This window comes from Myxine glutinosa, chromosome 13 (assembly GCF_964187855.1).
Source record: "Myxine glutinosa chromosome 13, kmMyxGlut1.1, whole genome shotgun sequence".
Taxonomy (NCBI): domain Eukaryota; kingdom Metazoa; phylum Chordata; class Myxini; order Myxiniformes; family Myxinidae; genus Myxine; species Myxine glutinosa.
The window spans coordinates 10,415,419-10,442,816 of record NC_136273.1 but is presented as its reverse complement, the minus strand read 5'-3'; the positions used below and the strand labels follow the sequence as shown (position 1 = coordinate 10,442,816).

General features: G+C 46.8%; 1 protein-coding gene across 1 annotated transcript in view; it reads right to left on the bottom strand.

Annotated features, from left to right (window-relative positions):
• Window positions 1-27,398, bottom strand: part of LOC137438587 (uncharacterized) — a 74,910-nt gene that overhangs the window by 33,966 nt on the left and 13,546 nt on the right. The window contains exons 6-8 of the mRNA XM_068133745.2: window positions 26,294-26,399; window positions 23,848-23,953; window positions 5,785-5,836 (exon numbers count right to left, since the gene is read on the bottom strand). Of these exons, the coding sequence (XP_067989846.2) occupies window positions 5,785-5,836; window positions 23,848-23,953; window positions 26,294-26,399 (264 nt within the window). The remainder of the gene's footprint in view (window positions 1-5,784; window positions 5,837-23,847; window positions 23,954-26,293; window positions 26,400-27,398) is intronic.

The window sequence follows — 27,398 nt, the reverse complement described above, 5'->3', positions numbered from 1 at the left end:
GAAGGATTGAAGGCCAGCGTGTGACCAACCTCAGCCAATGGGAGGCTGTGGAACATTTTGAAGGTGTGGGCGGGTCTGATAAAACCCCCATCCAGCGCATTTTCATTCTCGCTTTGGGATTTTGCTGCGCCACGGCCACCTGCTCTGGACTCTATTGCTTTTGGCTCCACCAGACGACACTGCTCTGGCCTTTGTGCTCTTGCCCGGACCCTCTTGCCTTTGTCCTTCGACAACGCCTCTTGCCTTTGTCCTTCAACGACGCCTCTTGCCTTTGTCCTTCAACGACGCCTCTTGCTTGTTCAACCTGCGCTGAAGTTCGTCCGTGCCGATGGTTCGTCCTTCGGACCTGACCTCGTCCAGGCTGTACGTGAGGACCGAACTGCGCACACCACGTGGCCACTTTGGAGTCGGTCCCTGCGAAGCACCATTGGTACCAATAACCAGAGTGTTATTCCCTGAGTGAGTGTGAGAGTGTGAAGGCGCCAGTGAGGTTTATTATTAGGGAAGGAATTCATAATTGCCATCTTTGTCTGTTTCTCTGTGCCTTCAAAATAAAATGCTGTACATTTCGTTGTTACATTCCAACCTGTTCGGATAAGTCTTTTCTCCATTGGCCTAGCATCATCCGAGGCCGAATTTGGCGGTTTGAATCAGGTCCGTAAATCACGTAAGGTAACGCCGCTTTCCACACCGTGCAAATCCGCTCGGCACGCAATTGAATAAGGTGTGTGAAAGCGAGGGTTCTATCCCCGGTTTCTCCGGTCACGTGTCTTGAAGGTATTTGGGATATTTGGACCAGCAAACTCTTCGGCGCATGGCTGGGAGATTGGCGATTGGAATTGCTTAGCAATCCATCAATCACGAGTCTAGTCGCTCGCGGTCGGCGGCCTCAGTGGAACCGGAGTTCGTGGGGAAACGGGGCATAAACACCCCCTGAGTACGTCGACGAACCCGGCATCCGCAACAATATAAACACCCATTTTTAAGAGAAATAGTAGTTTACCTTCATAAAAGGCTTTATCCTTGGTCAGCTCAACATCACTTCACAGGGGTCTTAACCACCATTTTGTTTCAGCCTATTCAAACGTGCCTCGCCTTTTTAAAACAGAATCTACTCACAAACCAATTAAAGTATATAAATGAAATCTATGTTCCGGTTTGAGGATCGGATCTTGAGGACTAAATGAGTGCTGAAATCCAGAGTAAAATACGAAAATGTTAAGAAAACAACAACAACATGCATTTTAAAGGCCATTTTCCCTGCTGGAGCGGGGGTTAGAAAATGTTAAGAAAACACTGCTTCATTTAACACGGCATATTGATTTAAGAGAGGCTGTCATCCCTCCTTCTGCTCTGTCATATAAATTCACAACTCCATAAGATGGAGTGTCACTCCACTGGGACCTGCGATACTTGTAGAAAACAGAAAGATTTGAACCATCTGTGTTTAAAATTCCTTCTATACGACGGACCCCGATTGAGTATTTCAAAGTACAGTATTAAAGTGGAGATTGGCACATCAGATCCACCGAACATTTTTGCTTCTATAAACTAGAAGCATTCCCGACTCTGCAAGGTGGTTTTGAGATTTTTAAAAGAGCGGGAAATCCATATAGTTTAATGGATTACATAAAAAGGTCCTCAAGGTCATCGCTGGTAAGTCTGGGTGCGTGCCATATATAGAGCCTCAAAGTGGCTCTGAAAAACGCCATAAAACAAGACGACGAAGAAGATCCCTCCTCCATATTCAACGAAACAACGGGTGGAATTTCCAAGAGACGAGTGGTATTTTGAGAGACTTGTGTGTGGACACCATGGGGCCGCACCGCGTCAGATTAGCAATGTTGCCCGAGTTGATTAACAATCAACACCGGAAAGTTAACTCCCCCCACCACATCCTCCTGGGGTATGTTCCATTTCAAATCGGGTTTCTATTGCTTGCCAACCAGGCCGTTCCTTAACTGTTGAGTTTGAGTGCTACTTTGAGTACTCTTCAAGCTTATTAGTCTAGTAGGAAGACTAGGTCCCCCTGCACCCCCCGGAGATATACTTCTAATCAGTGTTTCTAGATTGGAAAAAATGTGTAGAAAATGACTAGCTATGGCCCCAAGCTGAAAAAATGTCCCACATACCATTTTTATGCAAATTACTGCTGCAAATTTTATGCAAAATTATGCAAATTTTATGCAAATTTTTGATGAGTAAAGTTGAGGGGTCTTTGAGGGCTTCATCGAGGTGCTCTCGGTTGCAAGACTGGGTCATTCTGAGAAGCACAGCAGGGTCAGAGATCATGATGTTCTCCTCCTCAGTGAATCTCTCCATCAACAGCCTCTCCATTGCCTCACACACTGTTTTGAGGCAAAAGAGGGACTTTGCGTAGGCCTTTCCACTGAGAACACCTTTGAGAGATCCACTTGTTACTAGTTGTGCCTCAAAGAGAATCTCTGCATATCCAGAACCACGCATCTTGTGTCCAGTGAGCATCCCGATGTAGTTCATGGATGTGTGGAAGGGTCCAATCGTTACTACATGACTAGCAAATTCATTTGGCCAGCGCCAGATGATGGGAAGGGCTTTCATGCAGACACCCAGATCAAATGTATTCAGGACCCATCTCTGACCCACCTCAGCAGTTGCTGCCTCGGAACGCTTCAGTAGCTCACGAACAACTGCGTTGTCTGTGATCGGTTGGTGGATAGGCGTGCAGTAGTCGACTGTTGATTTGCTGGGTGGGGGAGAACCAGTTGCAGAGGTGAAACCCCCTAGCCCAGGCACAGGCTGCAGGCCATTGCCATGCCATGCAGGCACCAGGCACAGACCGATCACAGACAACGCAGTTGTTCGTGAGCTACTGAAGCGTTCCGAGGCAGCAACTGCTGAGGTGGGTCAGAGATGGGTCCTGAATACATTTGATCTGGGTGTCTGCATGAAAGCCCTTCCCATCATCTGGCGCTGGCCAAATGAATTTGCTAGTCATGTAGTAACGATTGGACCCTTCCACACATCCATGAACTACATCGGGATGCTCACTGGACACAAGATGCGTGGTTCTGGATATGCAGAGATTCTCTTTGAGGCACAACTAGTAACAAGTGGATCTCTCAAAGGTGTTCTCAGTGGAAAGGCCTACGCAAAGTCCCTCTTTTGCCTCAAAACAGTGTGTGAGGCAATGGAGAGGCTGTTGATGGAGAGATTCACTGAGGAGGAGAACATCATGATCTCTGACCCTGCTGTGCTTCTCAGAATGACCCAGTCTTGCAACCGAGAGCACCTCGATGAAGCCCTCAAAGACCCCTCAACTCTACTCCTCATCAAAAATTTGCATAAAATTTGCATAATTTTGCATAAAATTTGCAGCAGTAATTTGCATAAAAATGGTATGTGGGACATTTTTTCAGCTTGGGGCCATAGCTAGTCATTTTCTACACATTTTTTCCAATCTAGAAACACTGATTAGAAGTATATCTCCGGGGGGTGCAGGGGGACCTAGTCTTCCTACTAGACTATATTGGTAATGAAACTCCCCATGCTCTGCCATGTACTCTTCCTCTGTTTCCCCCTCCTCCTGATCCCCACTCCTCTCTCTTCCCCTCCTAATAATCCATTGAGCTAAGCGACCCTGCAACGTTAGTTACCTTTGCTCGTCTATAAAAGCGTGTTTCAGTCAGTTTGTCTCCTCCATAACTAAAACATAGTTTGGCGGATGTGTCGGTTTGGCGGATGTCTCCTCCATAACCAAAACCTAGAGCCCCAAACTTTGTATGCATGCCAAGGGAACTCCGAGGGAGTGCACAAATGAAAACTGGGTGTTTGGGTAAATTTAAACACCCCTTTTGAAGATAATTAACTCGCTGATTCAATTAAAACCAATTTTTATTTTTATTTTTTTTAAACCAGGCTTATGCTTGGTCAGCCCGCATTCACCTCGCAGGGGTCTTCTTTTTTTTCCCCATAAATATACAATGTTGAGGTGATAGAGTAATATAAACGTGCGTTCAGTTGACTTGGTTAAATCTGACCAAAGTTTAAAATGTAACTTTTGCCTCCAGAGTTCCAGTTCCAGAGTGGGTACACAACGTGGTAGCCACAGCTGGAGTCACATCCCAAAAGGGAAGCTAATGTTATAATCTCAAAAAAATGGTACGCACTCTTTGAAAGCGGCAGGTGGTATTTGCTATCCTGTTTGAATGGACTGTTTTAATGTACACCATTTCGTTCAATCCTGTACTAATGCCAGCAGACAGGACCATGCCGCCACACCCCCCACGTGCCCTCAAGTCCCACCACCAAACCAAAGTTGAGAACACCTCCCCTCTTACCAACCCAATCCCCCCTTCCACCAATGACACGTAAAACAACGCCTATGGCACTGTACCGCACAACATAGTGCGCCCAGTGACGCCATTTTGAGGTGCCACTTTTCTCTTCATACTGGGCAACACACTTCAGGAGATTCTTCTTCCCGATGGATGCGAACCTTTGGGGTTTATCCACCCTCCATGCTTTTAAATGCTTAACATCAAGAAAGGATGTAGCTAGCACGTACCATTTTAAAAGTCTTTGGTACGACTCGGCCGGTGGAGAAATCAAAACTGCTGATCTCCCAGATACAGAGGAGATGCTCTAAAAATTACCCCAGTGTCCAACTGTTGATTCAAGTCGAGGTATACAGTTGTTCGATTCCAGAACAGTACAATCCCTCATTAAAGTCTGAATTATGGCAGGGACGTTTGTAGGCGCTCAATTATAGAGTTTTCTTTATCAGAGAAACTTTGTTATCCAGAGATAAAAAGCTGAGATACAAATTAATTGCATCTCGCCAGCATCAGTGTAACACTGATAAAAGGAGATTCTCATTATGGGGGTTTGTTAGGTGGAGGTTTTACTGCATTATTATTCAATAGTCTTGTGAATTTGAAATAGTCTTGTGAAATGCGTGCTGACGAGGAGGGGAGTGTCGTTGAAGCTGAAGGGAAAGATGTATGCTGCATGTGTGAGAAGTGTTATGATTTATGGGAGTGAGACATGGGTAATGAACGTAGAGCAGCAACGAAGGCTGGAAAGGGTGGAAATGCGAATGGTTCGGTGGATGTGTGGAGTATCGTTGAGAGAGAGGAAGACAAATGATGAATTGCAAAAGATGATGGAAATAGAACCTGTGATGGATGCTGTGAAGAGAAACAGGTCGAGATGGTTTGGTCATGTGTTGAGGAAGGATGAAAGTGACTGGTTGAGAAGAATGATGGAAAAGAATGTAGAAGGAAGTAGAGGACGGGGAAGACCGAGAAAGACTTGGCGAAAGGTGGTGGAAGAAGAAATGTGGGCAAGGGGGTTAACAAGGAGAGATGCAGAAAATAGGGCAAAATGGAGAAGATTGTCATGGGGACCGCAAGGCTAACCCCCGCTCTAGCAAGGAAAATAGCCTTAAAATGCCTGTTGTTGTTGTAGTCTTGTGAATTTGTTCTAAATCACTGCTATACTATAACCAATGAAGCTTTTACATAGTATATACATGAACAAAAATCCAGGTACAGTGAAAAAAAATCCTGATCTACTCATGAGGGAAGAGATAAATTCCAGCCACCCTCCCTTCCCCTGCTACCCCAACACACCACCCCCTTTGACAATAAAATTTGCTAAAGGAAAATTTAAGTGGTATTTTCAGCTTCAGCAACATAGTCAAATGTGGTTAATGATACCCGTCATTAACGTGACATCACCGCTGCAAATATTACAACTTAGTTGATTCTAACAACAGGAAAAATAAAATAGAAATAAACCTACTGGAAGTGCAGCCATTGCTCTTTGGGTGAACGGGCCACAAATGGTTCAAAGTCTGCAAAAGAAAACATGTAACCATCAACAACTAGAATGGCACTCAGGAATGCGCATACATCCACCAGGCTGAACAGTTTACACTTTGTATCCCACCGATAGGCCAGATCTGCTGACCTAAACCAGAATCCAATTTGCTTTTTCTTGTCATCTAACTATAATTCACCAAATGTCCGTCCGTCCGTCCGTCCGAAGGTACCGCAAAAACGGCTCAACCGATTGCAACGATATTTTGGGTGGGTATTCCTGGGAACCCTGGAGTAAAATAGGCTATATTGTTTTTCCAATTTTTCCAAACACGATGGAATAATATTTACCGATATGAACAGTGATGTGGCTTTTGTTGAAATTATACGTACCAGGAGAGAGTAGATCGACTCCTGACAAACTCTTCCTATATAAACGTGCGGCTCCAAAGTAACACAGCAGCGTGTGCAAAGCGACTGGGAAACAGGTGCAGCGGCTGCTTCCGTTTTGCAGAATTCAATCTTTTTTCAAAATGGGCGCCATGTACTGTTTATATTTTGATGATTTGCGTGGGATATGATTCAACAGATGTTGATATTGTTGCGAATATGGAATTTGACCTCCATATCCGCTTGTAAATATTCCCCTATCTTCTCCGATACTCCCCAACTCTCCCCTTACCCCATTCCCTAGTCCCATTGTCTGTAAACAACACCCATTAGAGCCGATCTTCCCCTTCATTCCCCCATTAAATGTCGTGCCCAGGTCCCCCGCACCACACGTAGACAATTATAGGACATCTTGCTAGTTATTCTTAATCTATGTCAGTTAAGGACTTGTTTCCATTAATTATGACTCTTCGTTGCACCAGAATGTGATGATATGGCACCTGTTAGGAAGTTTAGGACCTCCCCATACCTCCCCGCATCTCTTCCCATCATCTCAAGCTCCAACAACAACCACAACAACAGCGGCTTTGCGTCCTCACTCCGGCTCGGTTGGCCGCCATTGAACATGTGCTCGACGGGGTTACCCAGAAGGGGGCTCCCTGTCGGCCCCTCGTCAAGGGCGGAGCCGGTAACCCCCGCACCCAATGAGAAGCCATGGGCCGATGCCATATGGGGCGGAGCTAACGAGCGAGGGCGTGACTCCCCGCCGGATATACGCGGCCCCGCGCCGGACGTGACGTCAGAAGATGCGCCCCGAGCTTGGAAGGACAAGACGCCACCCTCCCGAGCGCTGAGCGACCTCCCCGGCATCTCCACCAAAGTCGCGACCCACGAGCGCTGAGCGACCTCCCCGCATCTGCTGGACACCACCGTACGTGATTCTGTCCCTGAGCCAGGTGCACCTGAGCCATCGACTGCCGCTTTCCTTGCCATCAAATCCCGTGTGAGTCAGCGTTGTCCCGTTTATCTGTGGTCTGTCTAGGGTTAATATAAGGTTGTGTCTAAGTGCCCACCTTCCTATGTTTCCCTCTTGTCCCTGTAATCTAACCTTTTCCGCCTTAATATAACCTCCTCCGGAGGTCTTGAGAACTGAACCCCTGGTGTCGTATTGTGTGATTGTAACCCAGCCGGGTGTCTTCTCTTTCCTATTGAGCCAGCGTAGCGCGATTAGTTAACATTCGGGCACAATCGGGTAACTTGTACGGATACGGCGGCCATCCCGCTCGGCCCACCATACCATCAAAGTCGTATCTGTAACAATTGGTGTCGAGGAGTGGAATTCGAACCCGGGACTAAATTAGTTAGGCCCAAATTTTGGGAGGGAAAATCGATTCGGAGCGCGTTTCCCGCGCGAAATTATAACGGCGAAATTTCAATTTGTTTTACGAAAATAAAAAATAAAAACCGAATTTTGAAAGTCGCGCTATGGCGGATCAAGACGGCTGGGGTCCGGTAGGGGAGAGTGAAGCAGGGTCGGTCCAGGACCAAATTGAGGGACATGAGGGACATGAGGAGAGCGAAACAGCGGGGGTAGCAGACGCGCGAAATTGCGCCTCGCACATAGCTACGGCGGCCGCACCCGCTGCACAAGTGGGAGGGATGGCCCAGATGCAGGTCCTCATGGAGCAATTTATGGCGCAAATGCAGGCGTCCCTCAAACTGCAGAGTAACCAATTGGGGAACCGGATGGATGCTCAGAGTGAGCAAATGAGGGTTGATAGTGAGCGGTTGGGAAACCAAATGGGGGTAATGAGGGACGAAGCGAGGGCTCAGAGTGAGCAAATGGGGGTGATGAGGGACGAAGCGAGGGGTACCAGTGAGGGATTAGACAATAATTTTAAGGGATTAGACAATAATTTTAAGGGATTAGACATGAAATTTGGGGAATTAGACGATAGATTAGGGGAAATACAGGAGGGGTTAACGGGGGTAGAAAACAGAATGGCCGCTCAAGAGAATCAAATGGAAGGGATGCAAAAAGGGTTAGAGGGGTTAGAAAACACCATGGAAGGCAAATTGAGGGACATGAGGGACCAAGCGGAAAGGGAAGTTAACCAAATGGGGCAGCAGATAGAGGGGGTCAGAATGGGGGTAGAAACCAAACTGGATGCTCACAGGGAGGAAATGGAGCAGATGAGGGTGGCATCTGGGCAGGAGATGCAAGTGATGGGAGAGGAGATCAGAAGAGGAGTGAGTGAGGAGGTCGGAGGAGTGCGCGAGGAGGTGAGGCACTGTAAGGAGCACATGGAGAAGGAGGTGAGAAAGGGGACTGTAAAATTACAAGGGGGCATAGAGGACCTGACGCAGGAGGTGGAGCAGCTGACGGTGGGACAGACGGAGTTAGTGGAGCAGGTTCAAAGGAACACTGCGGTATTAGGAGGTTTAAAAGCGACACAAAACGACATAAAAAACGACTTGATAGCGACGAAGAGGGAATGTCAGATGGTACGTGAGGGACTGACAACGAGGTTGGACGAGGTGATAGAGGTAATGGAGACGAAGGACCGGCAGGTGAGGACGCACATGGAAACGGTCAAGGTAGCCTTGGAGGACGAGCTTGAGGAGACGTACCGGGGAATAAAAGAGGTGAGGCACAAATTAGAAGAAGTGGAAGAAGGGATGAGCGAAATTAAGAAGCGACGGAGAGGGGATAAGAAAGAGATAAAAGAGGAGATAAAAGAATTGGTCCAAAGTCTGTGTTTGGATCGTGATGATGTGCTCATAAACCGGATGAGGGATTCGCAGGTGATGGAGGAGAAGCGAAGAGGAAGAGGACCCGGTGTAAGTGGTGACCAATATGGTCGTGCGTATGATGCGCCAGGGGATTTAATAAGCTTGGGGGTCGAGATGGACCCGGGTGTTCGTGAAAGGCCGTTGGTGAGGTGTGCGACAGGTCTGGTGTGCGAAAGAGGAGGTGTGCAAGAAAGTCCGACTCTGGGGTGTGTGAGGAAAAAGTGCGTGCCAAGGAGTGAGTGTGCTGGCGAGAGTGAGTCGGTCGTAGCGCGTGTGCGAGGGAGCACGTGGAAGCGCGGGGTGGTGAGTGTTACAGAGGGTGTGACGGGAGAGTGTGCGCAAGAGTGTGCGCGAGAAAGGTGTGTGACGGACAGGTGCATGGGGAAAGAGTGCGCTGTCAAAGGCAAGGAAGAATGCACACCTGTGGTGAGTGTTACAGAGGGTGTAACTGGAGAGTGTGCGCGAGAAAGGTGTGTGACGGACAGGTGCATGGGGAAAGAGTGCGCTGTCAGAAGTAAGGAAGAGTGTCCACCTGTGGTGAGTGTTACAGAGGGTGTAACGGGAGAGTGTGCGCGAGAAAGGTGTGTGACGGACAGGTGCATGGGGAAAGAGTGCGCTGTCAGAAGTAAGGAAGAGTGTCCACCTGTGGTGAGTGTTACAGAGGGTGTAACGGGAGAGTGTGCGCGAGAAAGGTGTGTGACGGGCAGGTGCACGAGGAAAGAGTGCGCTGTCAAGAGTAAGGGTGAGTGCGCTGTCAAGAGTGGAGGTGAGAGTAGTGAGAGTGAAACGGAGCGTGAGCTGGTTGTGATAGGTGAGCGAGGATGTACACCTGGGATGGAAGGATGCACACCTGGAATGGTAGAGCGTGAGTGGGAATGCACGCTGGAATTGGTAGTGAGACACGTGGTTGGGTGTGCGGGTGAGAGCACACCTGTGATTGTCACAAAGGAGGTGACCGAGGAGGGGGCGCGAAGAGGTGTCTTGGTGAGGTGTGCGACCAACGAATGTGTGCCAAAGTGTTCGGTGGTCAGGTGTGTGACCAAGTCTGTGAGTGGAATGAGAGTACCTTGGTGTGTAAGGAAAGGTACGACGAGGAGCATGGAGACGGCTGGATGTGTGAGCAAGGAACGGGCTGCGGGGTGTAAGCGTCCAGGTGAAGCATCGACGTTAGACGGGATAGAGTTTAGAACGACTTATAGTCGAATCGGGCCCTCGGTGCGTGCTGGGCCTCGCTTTGAACGGCCGCGTCCAGGCTCCACTAGGCGGAGCTGGCAGCCCGATAGGAAGGGTCGTTATGGCGACCACGTTTTGTTGAGACGTGCCGGCAGGTCGAGATCGGGACATTGGATGGCTCCACGCCGAGGTGATGCGTGGGATCTCGGCCCGGGTACGCCCCCGTCCCTGCCCCGAATGCCGGACGCATCCAGCCGCAGGCACAAAACAACCAGCATCCATTGCTTGGCTTTACGCAGCCGGGCTTTGGACAGGGATTGGCGCACCGAGAGGTATTAGTGAGTAGACTGGGTGATGAGGTTAGTGTTTTGGACCCAAAATTGGAGAAAAACAAAATTTGATGATTGGCAAGGGATTGGCAGTAGTGATTGGCAGATGATGGGCAGTGATTGGCAAATTTTTAACTTGTTGAAATTTGGTAAGCAAAATTGATAGTGAGAGACCCCCGATGTGGTGGGATGGCAAATCCACCATCCCTCACAGGTGGGGGGCAAAGGAGCAATAGTTTATGGGGTGTATGGCAGTGAAAACTAGCCCGGGTGGGTTAGGATATTGTGTGTAGGGATCTAGAGAAGATGACCTTAGGTAACGTTAAGGTTAGTTAGTGACTGATACCTGTAGTGGGGACGCAGGTAGATTAGTGTGGATGATAATGACGTGGGAGCGCAATAGTTTAAAGGGACGACTGGGAAGCGCAAGTTTCAGAAGGGAGTAGTTAGCTGAGATGATGCCGTGTGTGTGAGGATGGAACAGGTGTGATTGCACAGGTGTGCAATTGGACAGGTGTGTGGAGCAGTGTATGAGTAGTGAGTATGTGGATCAGCGCGAATGCGCTTGGGGAGAGAAGGGTGCAGGTGGCACCAAGTGTGAGAGCACAGGTGTGCAAGTACAGGTGTGTGGAGAGAGTTGGAGTAAGTGGTACGGAGTGGTGTGCATGGTGCGAAGGTGTGGATGGGGGAAGAGTGGACCCCTTTCACGAATACCCGGGGCGGGTAGTGTAAGTGTTAGGTAAAGGGTACAGGTAAATTGTGGTTGGATATTGGCATCTGTGGTGCGGGTGACAGAATGATGTTTGGATGGGTGCATTAGTGTTGTGGAAATGGCTGGGCGTGTAGCCTGTTAGTGTGTGTAGTTGGTTGGGCACTCCACCACTGTAAGGATGTCGGCCAGGTGAGGCCGCAGGTGGGCTCTGGGAGCCGGTAGTTGTGAGTGGGTGCCTGAGGATCCCGGGTGTGGATCGGGCAGCCCCGTGCCAGAGAGGGCACCGAGTGGGGAGAGTGCCAGAGGGCCTTCCCCAGGTAGTTAGGTTAGGGTGAGGAGCAGGTAAGCTCGGAGGCAACCGCAGTGGTGGAGGTGTGCAGGTGGGTAGACCCACTGGGAGAGGTACACGCCACAGCCCAGAAATTGTGCGAGGGCACCGGGAGATGAATCGGGGGAGTGAGACCCCAAATTGAAGAGCACCACAGTTTGGCCAATGGGAATTGGTTTTTAGAACCCATAGTGTAAGAGGGCCAATGGTTTGGCCGGAGAAAGACCCCGGGTAGTGTAAAGTTGTTAAAGTCATTTAGGAAATAGTTAGGATTGATGAACCTGTCGCACCATACGCAGCCACTTGCCTGTGGTGATGATGATGACTCCACACCTGTGTTTTCTTTGTTTTGTTGCAGGAAATGAGATTGTGAGGATTTGTGAGACGCATCACGACGTGGATGAGACATTGGGGTGATTCCATCTCTCCCTCCCTAGGAGGGACTGATGATGAATTGGTAATGGCAAATTTTGATGTGCAGTTGGAGATGGCAAATTTTGATGAGAGTTGAAAATGGCAAATTTGATTGGTTAGGAGGGAGAGAAGACGAATTTGGTTTATGGGAGGAACGGGGAAGACAGTAGGGATGTTGTCGATTTGTAAAGTAGATGTTTATGGGTAGTGTTGTGTTTTGTGGATACAGTAAGGGGTAAGGGAGGGGCCATGTAGGTTACCTGGTGGGGGGGGGGCGTACGATAGGAACGTACCTGTCTCACCTGGTTCCCATGTGCCCCCAGTGTGCATTACCTTATATTGCGTGCACTTTTGCGCCCTTACCACCTTACTCACTTGTTTCTTCTTTTGTCTCCCACCTCCGAGGATCTGGCTTTGGGGTAGAGAGAGAGGAGAGAGAGGTGCTGGCTACGCAGTTGTGGGCCTGCACTTTCGCTGCTTGTTGCCTGGATCGATACACCATATGGACCGCAATGTTGGTGGCCACCCACAATGGACCGTAGTTCTTTTGCGGCCAAGCACCACCCGGGGATGGACCTATGGATCAACGTGGCACCTATGCCATACAGGTGAACCACTTTATAGTTAACACCACCAAGTGCACCACAAGAAGAGCAAGAGACACCTGCAGGGTTAGGGGTTGTTGAAGTTATTTTTATTCCAATGAACAATGGTGACTGCACCGATTGGTGGTGGGGTGGTGCTTTTGATGCTGGGAAAGGGTGCTCTGCACGTTATTAAAGGCCGTCGGCCACAGAGCACTCGTGGGTTGGTGTATCGATGTTGGCAAGCGCGCTCTCTCTATGCATAACATCTGCATGTGTTCCTCCAAAAACAGGTCCTGGATCGTAGTGTAAATAGCAGCGTAGTCTTGTAAATAATGCTCCCTACCGGCTGTATGTTTAGTTTGAGAATTCTTTCCGGATTCGGTTATCCTGTGGGTGTGGTTCTGTGAGGAGAAGGGTGCAACGTCGCAGGGGGACATATTTACTCATTTGTGAATATCTATAAAACTGTCGCACTCAGGGTAGAGTTAATAGTAGAGGGAACTACATTGCGTGCCACACTAAAGTAGGTAAAGATTTATCGGGTCGGGACGCCCCGAGGGTAGAGAAGGGTGCAATGTTGCGAATATGGAATTTGACCTCCATATCCGCTTGTAAATATTCCCCTATCTTCTCCGATACTCCCCAACTCTCCCCTTACCCCATTCCCTAGTCCCATTGTCTGTAAACAACACCCATTAGAGCCGATCTTCCCCTTCATTCCCCCATTAAATGTCGTGCCCAGGTCCCCCGCACCACACGTAGACAATTATAGGACATCTTGCTAGTTATTCTTAATCTATGTCAGTTAAGGACTTGTTTCCATTAATTATGACTCTTCGTTGCACCAGAATGTGATGATATGGCACCTGTTAGGAAGTTTAGGACCTCCCCATACCTCCCCGCATCTCTTCCCATCATCTCAAGCTCCAACAACAACCACAACAACAGCGGCTTTGCGTCCTCACTCCGGCTCGGTTGGCCGCCATTGAACATGTGCTCGACGGGGTTACCCAGAAGGGGGCTCCCTGTCGGCCCCTCGTCAAGGGCGGAGCCGGTAACCCCCGCACCCAATGAGAAGCCATGGGCCGATGCCATATGGGGCGGAGCTAACGAGCGAGGGCGTGACTCCCCGCCGGATATACGCGGCCCCGCGCCGGACGTGACGTCAGAAGATGCGCCCCGAGCTTGGAAGGACAAGACGCCACCCTCCCGAGCGCTGAGCGACCTCCCCGGCATCTCCACCAAAGTCGCGACCCACGAGCGCTGAGCGACCTCCCCGCATCTGCTGGACACCACCGTACGTGATTCTGTCCCTGAGCCAGGTGCACCTGAGCCATCGACTGCCGCTTTCCTTGCCATCAAATCCCGTGTGAGTCAGCGTTGTCCCGTTTATCTGTGGTCTGTCTAGGGTTAATATAAGGTTGTGTCTAAGTGCCCACCTTCCTATGTTTCCCTCTTGTCCCTGTAATCTAACCTTTTCCGCCTTAATATAACCTCCTCCGGAGGTCTTGAGAACTGAACCCCTGGTGTCGTATTGTGTGATTGTAACCCAGCCGGGTGTCTTCTCTTTCCTATTGAGCCAGCGTAGCGCGATTAGTTAACATTCGGGCACAATCGGGTAACTTGTACGGATACGGCGGCCATCCCGCTCGGCCCACCATACCATCAAAGTCGTATCTGTAACAATATGAATCGTTTAAACTAAAAAAAGCCTTCAATTTCAGATATTTTGCCTTTTCATTTGGGCTTCCCAATTGAAGCCCCGCCCATATGGCGGGTACCAGTGCTAGTCGACATAATCAACTAATCACCAACTTTTGTCACAATTCATCCACAACTTAGACATCGTTCTATAAGTGATGGGCAGACTTGTAAAGATTGGCTTGTTAGATTTTGGGGTCAAAGGTCAAATCTGTAATAGGTCCATAAATTGGGAACGGCTGAAGTGATCCAATTCAAACTTGGAACAAACAAACAAAACAAAACAAAACAAAACAAAAAAAAAAAAAAAAAAAAAACACAGCAACAACAACAACAACAACAACAACAACAACATGCATTTTAAGGCCATTTTCCCTGCTAGAGCGGGGGTTAGCCTTGCGGTCCCCATGACAATCTTCTCCATTTTGCCCTATTTTCTGCATCTCCCCTTGTTAACCCCCTTGCCCGCATTTCTTCTTCGACCATCTTTAGACAAGTCTTTCTCGGTCTTCCCTGTCCTCTACTTCCTTCTACATTCATTTCCATCACTCTTCTCAACCAGTCACTTTCATCCTTCCTCAACACATGACCAAACCATCTCAACCTGTTTCTCTTCACAGCATCAATCACAGGCTCTATTCCAATCATCTTTCGCAATTCATCATTTGTCTTCCCCTCTCTCAACGATACTCCACACATCCACCGAACCATTCGCATTTCCACCCTTCGTTGCTGTTCTACGTTCATTACCCATGTCTCGCTCCCATAAATCATAACACTTCTCACACATGCAGCATACACCTTTCCCTTCAGCTTCAACGACACTCTCCTCCTCAGCATGCCACTCAGTTCCCGAAACTTCTTCCATGCACATCTCACTCCAGCAACCATTGCCGAGTCTGACCCACCTTCTCGATTCAGCAAGTCTCCGAAGTAGCAAAATGTTTTCACACCTTCCAGCTTCACGCCGTCTCCAAGATCCAACTCAACATTTCTTCCATCTGCAGCTCCCCCTTTTGCACACCTAACATTTGAATGTAGCTGCCACATTGGTTAATGACCCTCTCAGACCACTACATTTTTGATGAACCCACTCAGCGCACATTGTACATTGAATGGAGTTCACTCCGACACCCTTCCTGCACACAGCACACGACCACTTCCCAGTTCTTTCCACCTCACCACATGCTTTAACACTTGCCATCACCTTCATCTTTGCGATATTCACCTTCAGACCTTTTGTCTCCATACATTCCTTCCACTTGTTCATCTTTTCCTTCAGTCCATCCATACTTCCCGCAATCAACACCAGATCATCTGCATACAACAACTCCCACGGTAAACCCTCCTTTACGTTCCGAGCCAGCACATCCATCACAGCTACAAATAGAAGTGGGCTTAGTACCGACCCCTGATGCACTCCCACCTTCACCTCAAACTCACCATTGTTCCCGTCCTTCGTCCTTACAGCTGTGCACGCTCTTTTGTACATTGCCATCACTACTCTGATCAACCATTCCTCCACTCCTAACTTCCTCAATGCCCATGTCACTACTTCACGTGGAACCCGATCGAATGCTTTCTCCAGATCAACAAACCCAAGAAACAACTTCTTCCTCTCCTCCATGTACTTCTCCTGCAACTGCCTCACAATAAAAAGCGCGTCTGTCGTTCCTCTTCCTGGCATAAATCCAAACTGCATTTCGTCAATCTTCATTTTCTTCCTTATCCTCATCTCCAACACCATTTCCAATACCTTCATTCCATGCTCCAATAACTTTATCGCTCGATACGAGCCATAGTCCAGAAGGTCACCTTTCCCCTTGTATAGAGGGACGACGGTACTCAGTTCCCAATCCACTGGAATGCGGCCTTCTTTCACCACCAGATTACAGATCTCTGTCACTCTCTTCACAAATTCTATCAAATTCTAATCTAATCAAATTCTATTCTATCAAATTCTATCAAAATCAAATTCTATCAAATTCGAATTCTATCAAAATGAAATGAATGAAATGAAATCAATGAAATCAAAATCAAAATGAAATGAATTCCATCAAATTCTAATCAATTCTATCAAAGTATGGATGGACTGAAGGAAAAGATGAACAAGTGGAAGGAATGTATGGAGACAAAAGGTCTGAAGGTGAATATCGGAAAGACGAAGGTGATGGCAAGTGGTAAAGCATGTGGTGAGGTGGAAAGAACTGGGAAGTGGCCATGTGCTGTGTGCAGGAAGGGTGTCGGAGTGAACTCCATTCAATGTACAATGTGCGCTGAGTGGGTTCATCAAAAATGTAGTGGTCTGAGAGGGTCATTAGCCAATAACCAGTGTGGCAGCTTCATTCAAATGTATTATGTGCACAGAGGGAGCTGCAGATGGAGGAAATGTTGAGTTGGATCTTGGAGACGGTGTGAAGCTTTAAGGTGTGAAAACACTTTGCTACCTCGGAGACATGCTGAATGGAGAAGGTGGATCAGACTCGGCAACGGTTGCTCGAGTGAGATGTGCATGGAAGAAGTTTCGGGAACTGAGTGGCGTGCTGATGAGGGGAGTGTCGTTGAAGCTGAAGGGAAAGGTGTATGCTGCATGTGTGAGAAGTGTTGTGATTTATAGGAGCGAGACATGGGTAATGAACGTAGAGCAGCAACGAAGGCTGGAAAGGGTGGAAATGCGAATGGTTCGGTGGATGTGCAGTGTGTCGTTGAGAGAGAGGAAGACAAATGATGAATTGTGAAAGATGATGGGAATAGAGCCTGTGATTGATGCTGTGAAGAGGAACAGGTTGAGATGGTTTGGTCATGTGTTGAGGAAGGATGAAAGTGACTGGTTGAGAAGAGTGATGGAAATGAATGTAGAAGGAAGTAGAGGACGGGGAAGACCGAGAAAGACTTGGCTAAAGATGGTGGAAGAAGAAATGCGGGCAAGGGGGTTAACAAGGAAAGATGCAGAAAATAGGGCAAAATGGAGAAGATTGTCATGGGGACCGCAAGGCTAACCCCCGCTCTCGCAGGGAAAATGGCCTTAAAATGCACGTTGTTGTTGTTGTTATTGTTGTTGTCATTCTCTTCACACCCCAACTTCCTGCTGCCTTCAACATATCTCCCACAACTCCCCGTCGGCCCTCCCGCTTTTCTACTCTTCATTGCTTTCATCTCTTTGTTACGTGGTCCTCCCGGTGACTACCTGGTCTCGGTGACCCCCGGACCGTGAGAGGAACTCCGCCAGAAATATCTATTAGTTATGCGCGTTCGTAACGCAATCAGTATGAATTCCAATCAATAAGAAACCCCACACCAAGGATCCGGAATAATCAAGGATATATTCCCCGAGCAATCAACAACCATCAGCAATCAATCTTACAAAGATGTAAACTCATCTACAATAAGTCTAAGATGGCCATCTTATACATTCCTCACGTGAGCCCCACTCCTGACTCCCTCCATGGTCAATGTCTCTCTCAATGTCTCCGTACTCCTGTAGTTCGATCTCCGCACGTGGGCGGTTGAACGGACCCTTCCTGACGTGCTTCCACCGGGCACGTCCTGTACCGGGAACAACGGCTGCAGCGCACACCTCCTGGCCAAGCAAAGCGGGTAAAGCAAAGCCGGCAAAGCAACACGCGGCTTGCCCAGCGCGCGAGGCCCAACGTGCGATCCGTACGCGGCCTTGTAGACGGTGAGGCGAACTGTGCCGGACGCTTGGTTCCGTGCACGAACCCACAGTGACTTAACGTGTCAAAGGGTAGTTACACGTCCCGGTAACTCCTCTCGCCAGACGGGCTTTTACACGCCGATTCTGTGACGTTGCTCAATAGCGATACCGCTGCGTCCGAGCTCGGCGAGGAAGAAGAAGAATCGTCGCTCCTGCAGGACCTCGTGTCTTTTTCTCCTTCCGTTTCCGGTCTCCTTTTTCCCAGAAGGGCTCCTGACCCTTTAATCACAACAACCTTTAATCGACTACACATTGATAAGCAAAGACCTGAATCGTAATTCACATACATTCACATAAATATGTAACAGCTTCCTCAACTTCCCTCTCAGTTATCTTCTCTGCCGGTCCTAAAACTGGGTTACTCTCGATGTTGCTATCTCTCTCGATGTTGCCATCCCATTCATTCTCTGCATTCAACAGCATTTCCATATATATTTTCCATCTTCCTTTAATTCCATCTGGGTCCACAACGATTTGTCCCACTTCATCCTTCAAGCAACTCACCCCCATCACATCACACCTCTCTTTCGCTATCTGCTTTGCAATCCTGAATACCGCTCTCTGACCCTCTTCCGAATCAAAGCGTTCTACGAACATTTTCCTACATGCCTCCTGCGCCTTTGCTACCTCTTTCTTTGCAGCCTTCTTGGCTGCCTTATAACTTTCATGGTCTGCCTTTTCTGCCCCCGTACCCTATGCCTTTTGCCACTCCTTGAACTTCTTCCTCTTCTCGTCAATCCTCTTTCCAACTTCATCATCCCACCACCATGTTTCCGAGTGCCTCGGTGGTCCTTTAGTCCATCCACATACCTCACCAACGGCTCCCAACAGACTATCTTTCATTGACATCCAATCACTTTCAAGCTCAACCACATCATCCTCTACCCTACTCAACCTCTCTTTTAATGCCTCCCTCACCGTCACCTCTTTCAACCTCCACACCTTCATTCTCGGTTCGTACTTCACCCGCCAAACTCTCCTCGCACCTTTCACCCTTATGTCGCAGACAACCAAGTGGTGCTGTGAAACAGCCTCCTCCCCTGGGATCACCTTTGGAACAAGGAAAACTTAAACTTGGAACAGGTTTGTATAATGTTGTGACGATTAAGTGATTAGATTTTGGGGTCAAATGTCAGAGGTCATGTCATGTAAAAATGTGCTAACTTGGGCACAGCTGAATGGATTTAAATCAAACTTGATGCAAGTATTATAATGATGTAATAATGTGGGCGGAGGCATATCAGTCGACATCGTAGATTGCCGTTCTAGTTAATGGAATGTTTCCTGTGCCATTTGACATGGGAAAGCAGCATAGCACCAGTTCATACTTGTACACTGGAAAATGGCCGCTTTCAGCTTGCATGAGCATGTTTTTTTGTCAATTTGTCAACAATTTGTCATGTTTTTTTCATCTTGGTGGGGCAAACTCCTGTGAATATTTATTTGATTGTGGTTATTGACAAGGTTGTGGTTCGTGTGGGTATGTTGTGGTTAGTGATTTGATTGTGGTTATTGACAACTTGTGGTTATTGTGACATGATTCATTTGAAGTTTAGTGAGGAAGTTGAAAGCGTGAAAGCATTGGAACCGAGTCTCATTCAAGATGACCCCAAACGAGCCGTCGATTTAACATTCAGCGTGCGGAGGAGTTGGTGGTGAACAATTGCAGAATAACGGTGGAAGGAATTGCCATGGCCACAGACATGTCAAATCGTTGTGTAAACAAATTTTACTTGATTATCTCAAAATGTCCAAAGTTTTTTTTTACATACCATCATAGCGCACTGGCACAACCTGTGGTCACAGGCAGTCAGAAACTTTACTGGCTTTTCTGATAACACTGAGGAGACGTCCCTGTTCATGTGATTGCCGGGTTGCGATTGCCAGGTTGGCACGGCAGTTGGGAGGGGAAGGATTTGATGACATGCAGCCTGAGGAGTTGGAGGATCCCATTTCAACACATGGCGACAACCTAACCGAGGAGGATTTTTTTTGTTTGTTTTTTGTATACGAGATCGAGGCTCGTGAAAGAGCTAACATTAATCGCAAAAAAAAAAAAAATAACAGACACATAAAACATAACAAGGGGAGTGGTAGACAAGATGGGGAGAGGGGAAAGCACACAAGCACAACATTTGAGAACAGGGACATCGGGAGATCTGGGGGAGGGAGAAGGCTTGGGGGAGGAGGCGTGGGAAGGGGATGGTGGGGGTGGGAGAACTATAAAACAAGGACACTGCAAGGACTTCCAGGAAAGAAGTAGGTATTTCAAAAAAGTGGATCTGGGGTGAATTAATGGGGGTAGAAAAGATCAAGGTTTTGGATGGGGGAAGATAAGAGATGGTGGTGAACAGCTGTTTTAAAGACCTGGAGGGAGGAGTGGGATTGAAGAGTGAGGGAGTTTGTTCCAGAGGTGGGAGTAAAGAGGAATGAAAGAGTGAAAGTGAGCAGAGTCTCGATTTTGGCATTTCACCAGGAGAGGGTTGCTGGCAGATCTTGTGCGACCTGTAGAAATATTTGGGAGACAGAGCACAGATAGCGCTGGGGGAGATAGGCCTGAAAGGAGTCGGTAGAAGACAGAAAGACCACCGACCTGCCTGCGATGAGTAAGTGAAAGGTCCTCGGGGGTCCGGCCGAGAAAAATATATTTCCGGTCTCTGGTCAGCGTGCGCATCGATTTTGACCCTGCGCGTCAACAATTTTTTTTTCTTAATTTCCAACGGTACCTACAACAGCGCGCGCCTGTTTTTGCCGGGGCGGCGCGAAATCTCAGGAAATACGGGTCTGTGAGGGTCGCCATTGGTATCGACGTTCGCGCACGTTTCTCCCCTACAAAACTACGTTTGGTTTGTCCAAATCCAACCAGCTGTTCCAAAGATATGAGTTGTGTTGTGTGCCGTGACGTCATGAATCCAATCGACTGGATTTTGTAATTTATTGAAACGAAGACGTTCTTTGTCGGGTTCGTGTGAAGCAACCAGAAGGCCTAGAGAGCTGCAGGTGGTCTCGTTAGTTAGGCCTGGATCCTATCGCGTTTGTCATGAAGTTGTAAGTGTCTGTGATAATCTGGTGGACTGCGAGACGAGACTCGTGGGAGACCATCGGCCTATTAGACCACTTGCACATGCGCACTGTTGACGCGATCGACGCATTGGAATGTTTAACGGTACGGTGAGGCGATCTCGAGAACGAAATGGCAGTCTATAAAATACTTGAAGAACTTAATGATTTTCAGAATAAATACATTTTAAAATAACAAGCTTGTGTTCATTATTTACAAAAAAGGCCGACAAGTCCCATTGGCTGTCTTTAATTTCTCTCTGGACAGCGCCACGGCAGATGAAGAGGACCGCAAGGCATGAGGACACAAAAAACAACACCTTTATATGTGCACCAAACCTGGTGTTGGTGTAGCGGTGAGGGATCCTAGGATCTTTAAGCTTAGGATCCTAGGATCCTGGGTTCGAATCCCGGTCGATCGCTGAGTTAACGCCAGGGGGGTTGACTCAGCCTGTCATCCTTCCGAGGTCGGCTAATTGAGTACCAGTTCACTGGTAATTCCCTGTTTGTCGTAAAAGGCGACAAACAGGGTTGGCGGCAGGAAGGGCATCCGGCCGTAAAACATTGCTTCAAAAAGGGGACCAACAAAAACAACAACAACCACGGTGCCCGAAAAGGCCAACCCCCGCTTTGCGGGGAAAAATAGCCTCTAAAAGGTGGTTTTTATATGTGCAATCCATGCTTTTCAAAAAAAACCAAGAAAAAAAAACCGCATCACCGAAATCAATTCCGGAACTTTGGTCTGACCAGAGACCAGCAATATATTTTTTTCAGCCTTAGCTTCATCGCGGGAGAATCCAATGATTCTGAAAAGTTGGAGGCAATTATAACAGTTTCCAAGGAGGAGGAGGAGGCAGGCAGTGATGAGGAACAGGTGCCGAGGTCTAACCTCACAGTCCAGTTCCTGGGTGAGTCCAGCATGGCATGCGGTCGCTTGTCGACAAGTTGGAAGATGCTGACCCAGTCATGGAGAAGTACCTCAAGTTCAAGAGTGGATTGGATGATTTGCTTCTCCCCTACAAAGAGTTGCATCGAAACCTGCAGCAACCTGCCAGGCATCTCTCCATTACCCATTTCTTCAGGGCTGCTTCCTCCACCTCAACACCACCAGCAAACACAAGGACCCTCCTCTCCTGCCACCCTCAGTGTCCTCACCAACACCCTCAACTGCTGCCTCTCCTGTCTGTCCTGCCTCCCCCTCAGTGCACGACGTTGCAGGACTATCATTTGGGTAATCCTCAGAGTTCAAGGAATTCATGGGATTTTAATTCATCACCATCATTTCAAAGTTGCGTGCATTTGTAAAATTAAAATTTGAAACGGTGCATGATGGTGTTGTGTGTGTGTGTGTGTGTGTTTTTTTTTTTTTTTTTTTTTTTTTACTTTCACGTACGGTGTGGTTAAGTACTTTTAATTAACTGTGAGCGCATTCCTTCAATAAATTGGAAATGGTACCTGGTGTGCAGAATGCATATACGCAAAAAGGCACCTCCTGACTTTAATTGTGAGAGCACCAGCCACGGATTACGGCTCACACGGTAGAGCGCATAATCCACAAGGAATGAACAGCCTGTCTGCCACCCAGACCATCGTTCCCACCAATGCAAACTAAAACCAGTGGGTGCACTGCGATAATCAACGGCATACAGCATGACTAGCGTGTAACATATAATGTAATATATAAATATGAATGAATGAATGATCGTTTTAAGACCATTTTCCCCGATAGAGCGGGGGTTAACCTAATGTAATATATAAATATAATATATCTAAATAAATATTATATTCCATATATATCCAAAATATAAATACAATATATAAAACAACAACAGGCATTTTAAGGCCATTTTCCCTGCAAGAGCGGGGGGTTAGCCTTGCGGTCCCCATGACGATCTTCTCCATTTTGCCCTATTTTCTGTATCGCACCTTGTTAACCCCCTTGGCCCGCATTTCTTCTTCGACCATCTTTAGCCAAGTCTTTCTCGGTCTTCCCCGTCCTCTACTTCCTTCTAGATTCATTCCCATCACTCTTCTCAACCAGTCACTTTCATCCATCCTCAACACATGACCAAACCATCTCAAACTGTTTCTCTTCACAGCATCCATCACAGGCTCTATTCCCATCATCTTTCGCAATTCATCATTTGTCTTCCTCTCTCTCTCAACGGTACTCCACACATCCACCGAACCATTCGCATTTCCACCCTTTCCAGCCTTCGTTGCTGCTCTATGTTCATTACCCATGTCTCGCTCCCATAAATCATAACACTTCTCACACATGCAGCATACACCTTTCCCTTCAGCTTCAACGACCCTCCCTCCTCGTCAGCACGCCACTCAGTTCCCGAAACTTCTTCCATGCACATCTCACTCTCGCAACCGTTGCCGAGTCTGATCCACCTTCTCCATTCAGCACGTCTCCTAGGTTGCAAAATGTTTTCACACCTTCCAGCTTCACGCCGTCTCCAAGATCCAACTCAACATTTCCTCCATCAGCAGCTCCCTCTGTGCACACCTTACACTTGAATGTAGCTGCCACACTGGTTAATGACCCTCTCAAACCACTACATTTTTGATGATCCCACATTGTACATTGAATGGAATTCACTCTGACAATATAAATACAACAATATAAAATAAATATATCTAAAATATAAATACAATATATCTAAAATATAAATACAATATATCTAAAATATAAATACAATATATCTAAAATACAAATACAATATATATATATATATATATATAATATAAATATAGTGGTGTTTGTGTGTGTGCACGTGTGTGTGCGTGTACCTATGGATAAAAAAAAAACGAAATTATTTTGATTATTAATCTTACTTTGTTCAGGGCGCATCCGCTTACGAGGACGAGTCGAATCTTCATTCCAATTTCGGCCACCCATCCTGCGAACATTTTCGCTGGGATATCCAGACCTTCGACCTTCCTGCACGCCATGTTTACCAGGAAAACTTCAGATAACTGGTCAAAATTCACAGCAAAAATGCCCTGCCCCCCCCCCCCTTAATTTTTTTACAACCACCTTAACCCCCAAAACCCTTCCCTAAAAAGCACAAAATTAAATCCACATTTGCAGTGGTGGATTTATGGATGAAATAAAATGTAGTTGAACATTGCCAACATGCCAGTACCTAATTTTAAAACTTAAAACGGGGTAAATAAAAACAAACAAAAAAAAAACGATTTTAAACAATTGAAATTTCGTAAATTCGTAAATAACGATTGAAAAACTAAAGATGCAGTATTCCATACAATTCCTGGATGCTTTCTTTTCCAAATTCTTAATTGTCCAATGCCTTTGCCAGAAGCAAGATGAACAATCTCCAAAAATAAGCAATTTCGATATTACGCAAAATAAGTGAGAAATACAAACATAGGAGCAATACCCCTGGCACTCACCTGGTAGAATAAACAGTATACTGCACCGACTAAGGGTATTTTAAACCAATTTCAATAGTTGCTAGAAGACAGGGAAGCATAAAGAATCATACCAACATAATCATAAGACTTTAAACAAACAAAAATATACCTATTTTGTGGGAGCACACCACCTCCCCCCTCCCACAACCCCATATACCTCCTAAGACCCCGATTTTTTCGAATGCCTTGATTCTTGAACAAACATTGGTACATCATGGGTGATTAAGGTTGTGGTGAAGTTTCATCAAAATTGCATGTGTAGTTTCTGAGAGGAAAGCAAATACCTATTTTGGGGGACAAAATAGAACCCTAAAGGGGAAGCTTAATTTTACCATGAACATACTTTGGTACATCACGGGTGGTGAAAGTTGTGGTCAAGTTTCATCGAAATCGTGTGTGTAGTTTCAAAGGAAAAAGCAAATTCCTATTTGGGGGGGGGGGGATGGGGGGGGCCTCAAACCTGGATCAAGAATGACCCCGGTAAACCCCCTTGGACCCGATTTTTTTTTAATGTCGTGAACAAACTTTCGTCACAACTCAACAATAACATTTGTGCCAGCTTTGGTCACAATCCCTTCAGCGGTTTCGGAGAAGTTGCAAGTGTTTATGGACGGACTGACGATGCGTCATCGCATAAGCTCCCCTGAACTTCGTTCCGGGTAAGCTAAAAATGAACAAAAAATTAAACCATCCTTACAATATCTTCTATTTTTATTACAGGTAAAAAAATATTTGGATGGAGATCGAGTGCAAAATTATTCAATCCCATAGATTTTAGTATCAACTAAACAACACCAACAGGAAGTACTAGGTCATAGTCTAGTCAACGTTAGCCGTAGGAATAGGAGTGCTGAAAAAATGACTGAATAAAAAGGGTATGGTCACAAATATATATATATATATTTACACTTGAAATGTAATTAATTAGGAGTTTGCCACAAATGTATACAACATATAATTAAAAAAAATAAAAATAAAAACTACAACTACAATACCACAAATAAATGTTATTATACACGTGAGCCCCGCAACACCAGTTTACACCTCGACAATTTCAAAGTTTGCAAATGCCAATCATAATCCAACAGAAAAGCAACTCACAGGGTGGAGGCCTTTTTAAGGCAGGTGGGCGAATGGAAGGAGTTATGGTGACCAGGGATTAGTTTAAAGAGCTTATTAAATACAGGCAGGAGGCCAAAATTCAGTCCTGATGCCGTGGTGGAAAAAAAAAAAAAGCGTGGGAAACGACAAAGAAAACATTGGTTGCTCAAAGGAAAGTTCAATGCCTATAAGAAGCAAAAATAGTCACATGGATGACGTGTCATATTGATGAACTTCTCACCCACATATCAAAATGAACATTTCTCGCAGAGTTGCTTAAAAAGAACCAAACAATTGAAATAATTCCAGCTATTTTGTTTCATTTCCACATCAAAATCCTCATTAACCTTCTCCAAATCAATGAGTCAACTGGCAGTGCTTCATGGCAACAAGCTGGACGTATCTCGACTAAACATATGGAGCCACCAGGAATCGAATTAGCATTTGAAGTAGAGGAACCAGAAAAATCGAACTTTATTGTTGGTGATATTAGAGCATCCTTGCTCCACAAAAGACTGGTGTTCTGCACACTACAGCTGGATTTCCTTAGATAATGAAAACGCTCTGAAATTTCTCTGGTATGGATTGGAAAAACTAGAACAAAAAAAAATCTCCGCAAGTCCCTGAAAATGATGTGCCTGAGTAGCGAGTGTCATCCTGCAGTGGAAGTCCAGCAGTCATGGAAAGTTTCAAAGAGGGACAGGCCGCTTGTGGCCTTTCCAGGCATTCAGAAGGGCCAACTTACAGGAGGGTAACGGCCATACGAAGCGCCACGTGGAGGAGGTGGCCCATCATGTCGGCCCCAGGATGCCCCAGGAGGGGGAGACCTAGACGGTCCATAGCGGCCAGACCTGGAAGAAGCAGGGGAGGAAGGAGGGGCACGAAGGCCCCGTCGCTCAGAAATCATCACTTTGTCAGCAAGGATGGTGTTGATGGCACATCTCAGCAGCATCACCCACCACTTGTATCCCTACCAAACTCCCACCAAAATTCCCTCATGTCATATTATGGACAAACACAGCACATAGTCTTCAACCATTTGGGCTGCAGGGTGGGGAAAAAAAGAAGGAAGATATTACAATTCTTGTTTTTTTCTGCTCCCATCCTTTTCCCCCAACAAGACAAACAGAAGAATGGACATCATAAACACTCAGCAAAAGCTAGCAAGTTACAAGATGTAATTTTCTCTACAGGATAGATAGCAGTGGGAAGTCCATTGCAATGACAATTAAGAGAAAGTGTAGAAAAACAGGACCAACGTCTCGTTGCATATTTCAGCACAAGCCAGTCCCACAAGAAGGAACTCAGCATGTGAACCCTTCTGACATTCAGATTAATCTGTGATGTGATGAATTCAAGAAAGTTGAAACACTGCAACATGATTTTAACCATGACCAACTCAGCCGCTTTTCATCCTTGTGACCAAGAGGTTTTGTTCGTGTAAAATAAAAAGAAACTTGGCTGGTTGGCGCACCCATCTGCATGCTCCCCTGGCTAAGGAACCCAGGTTCAAGGTTCAAGGTTCATACACTAAAGTTTTTTTTTGTTGTTGTATACAAGATCGAGGCTCATGTAAGAGCTAACATTGATCACAAAAAGACAAAATGACACATCACACATAAAACATATGATAAATGGAGCGGGAGAACAAGATGGAGAGTAGGGACATCGAGAGATCTGTGGGAGGGAGAGGGCTTGGGGGGAGGAGGCATGGGAAGGGGGGTGGGGGGGAGGGGGTGTGGAACCCCAAGGTAAGGCAAAAATTGTGTTATATAGATGTGGGTTAAGATTAGTTTCCCAGTTATGCGATTGCTCCCTGTGGTTTTTTCCTATGTTTGTTTTTACAATTA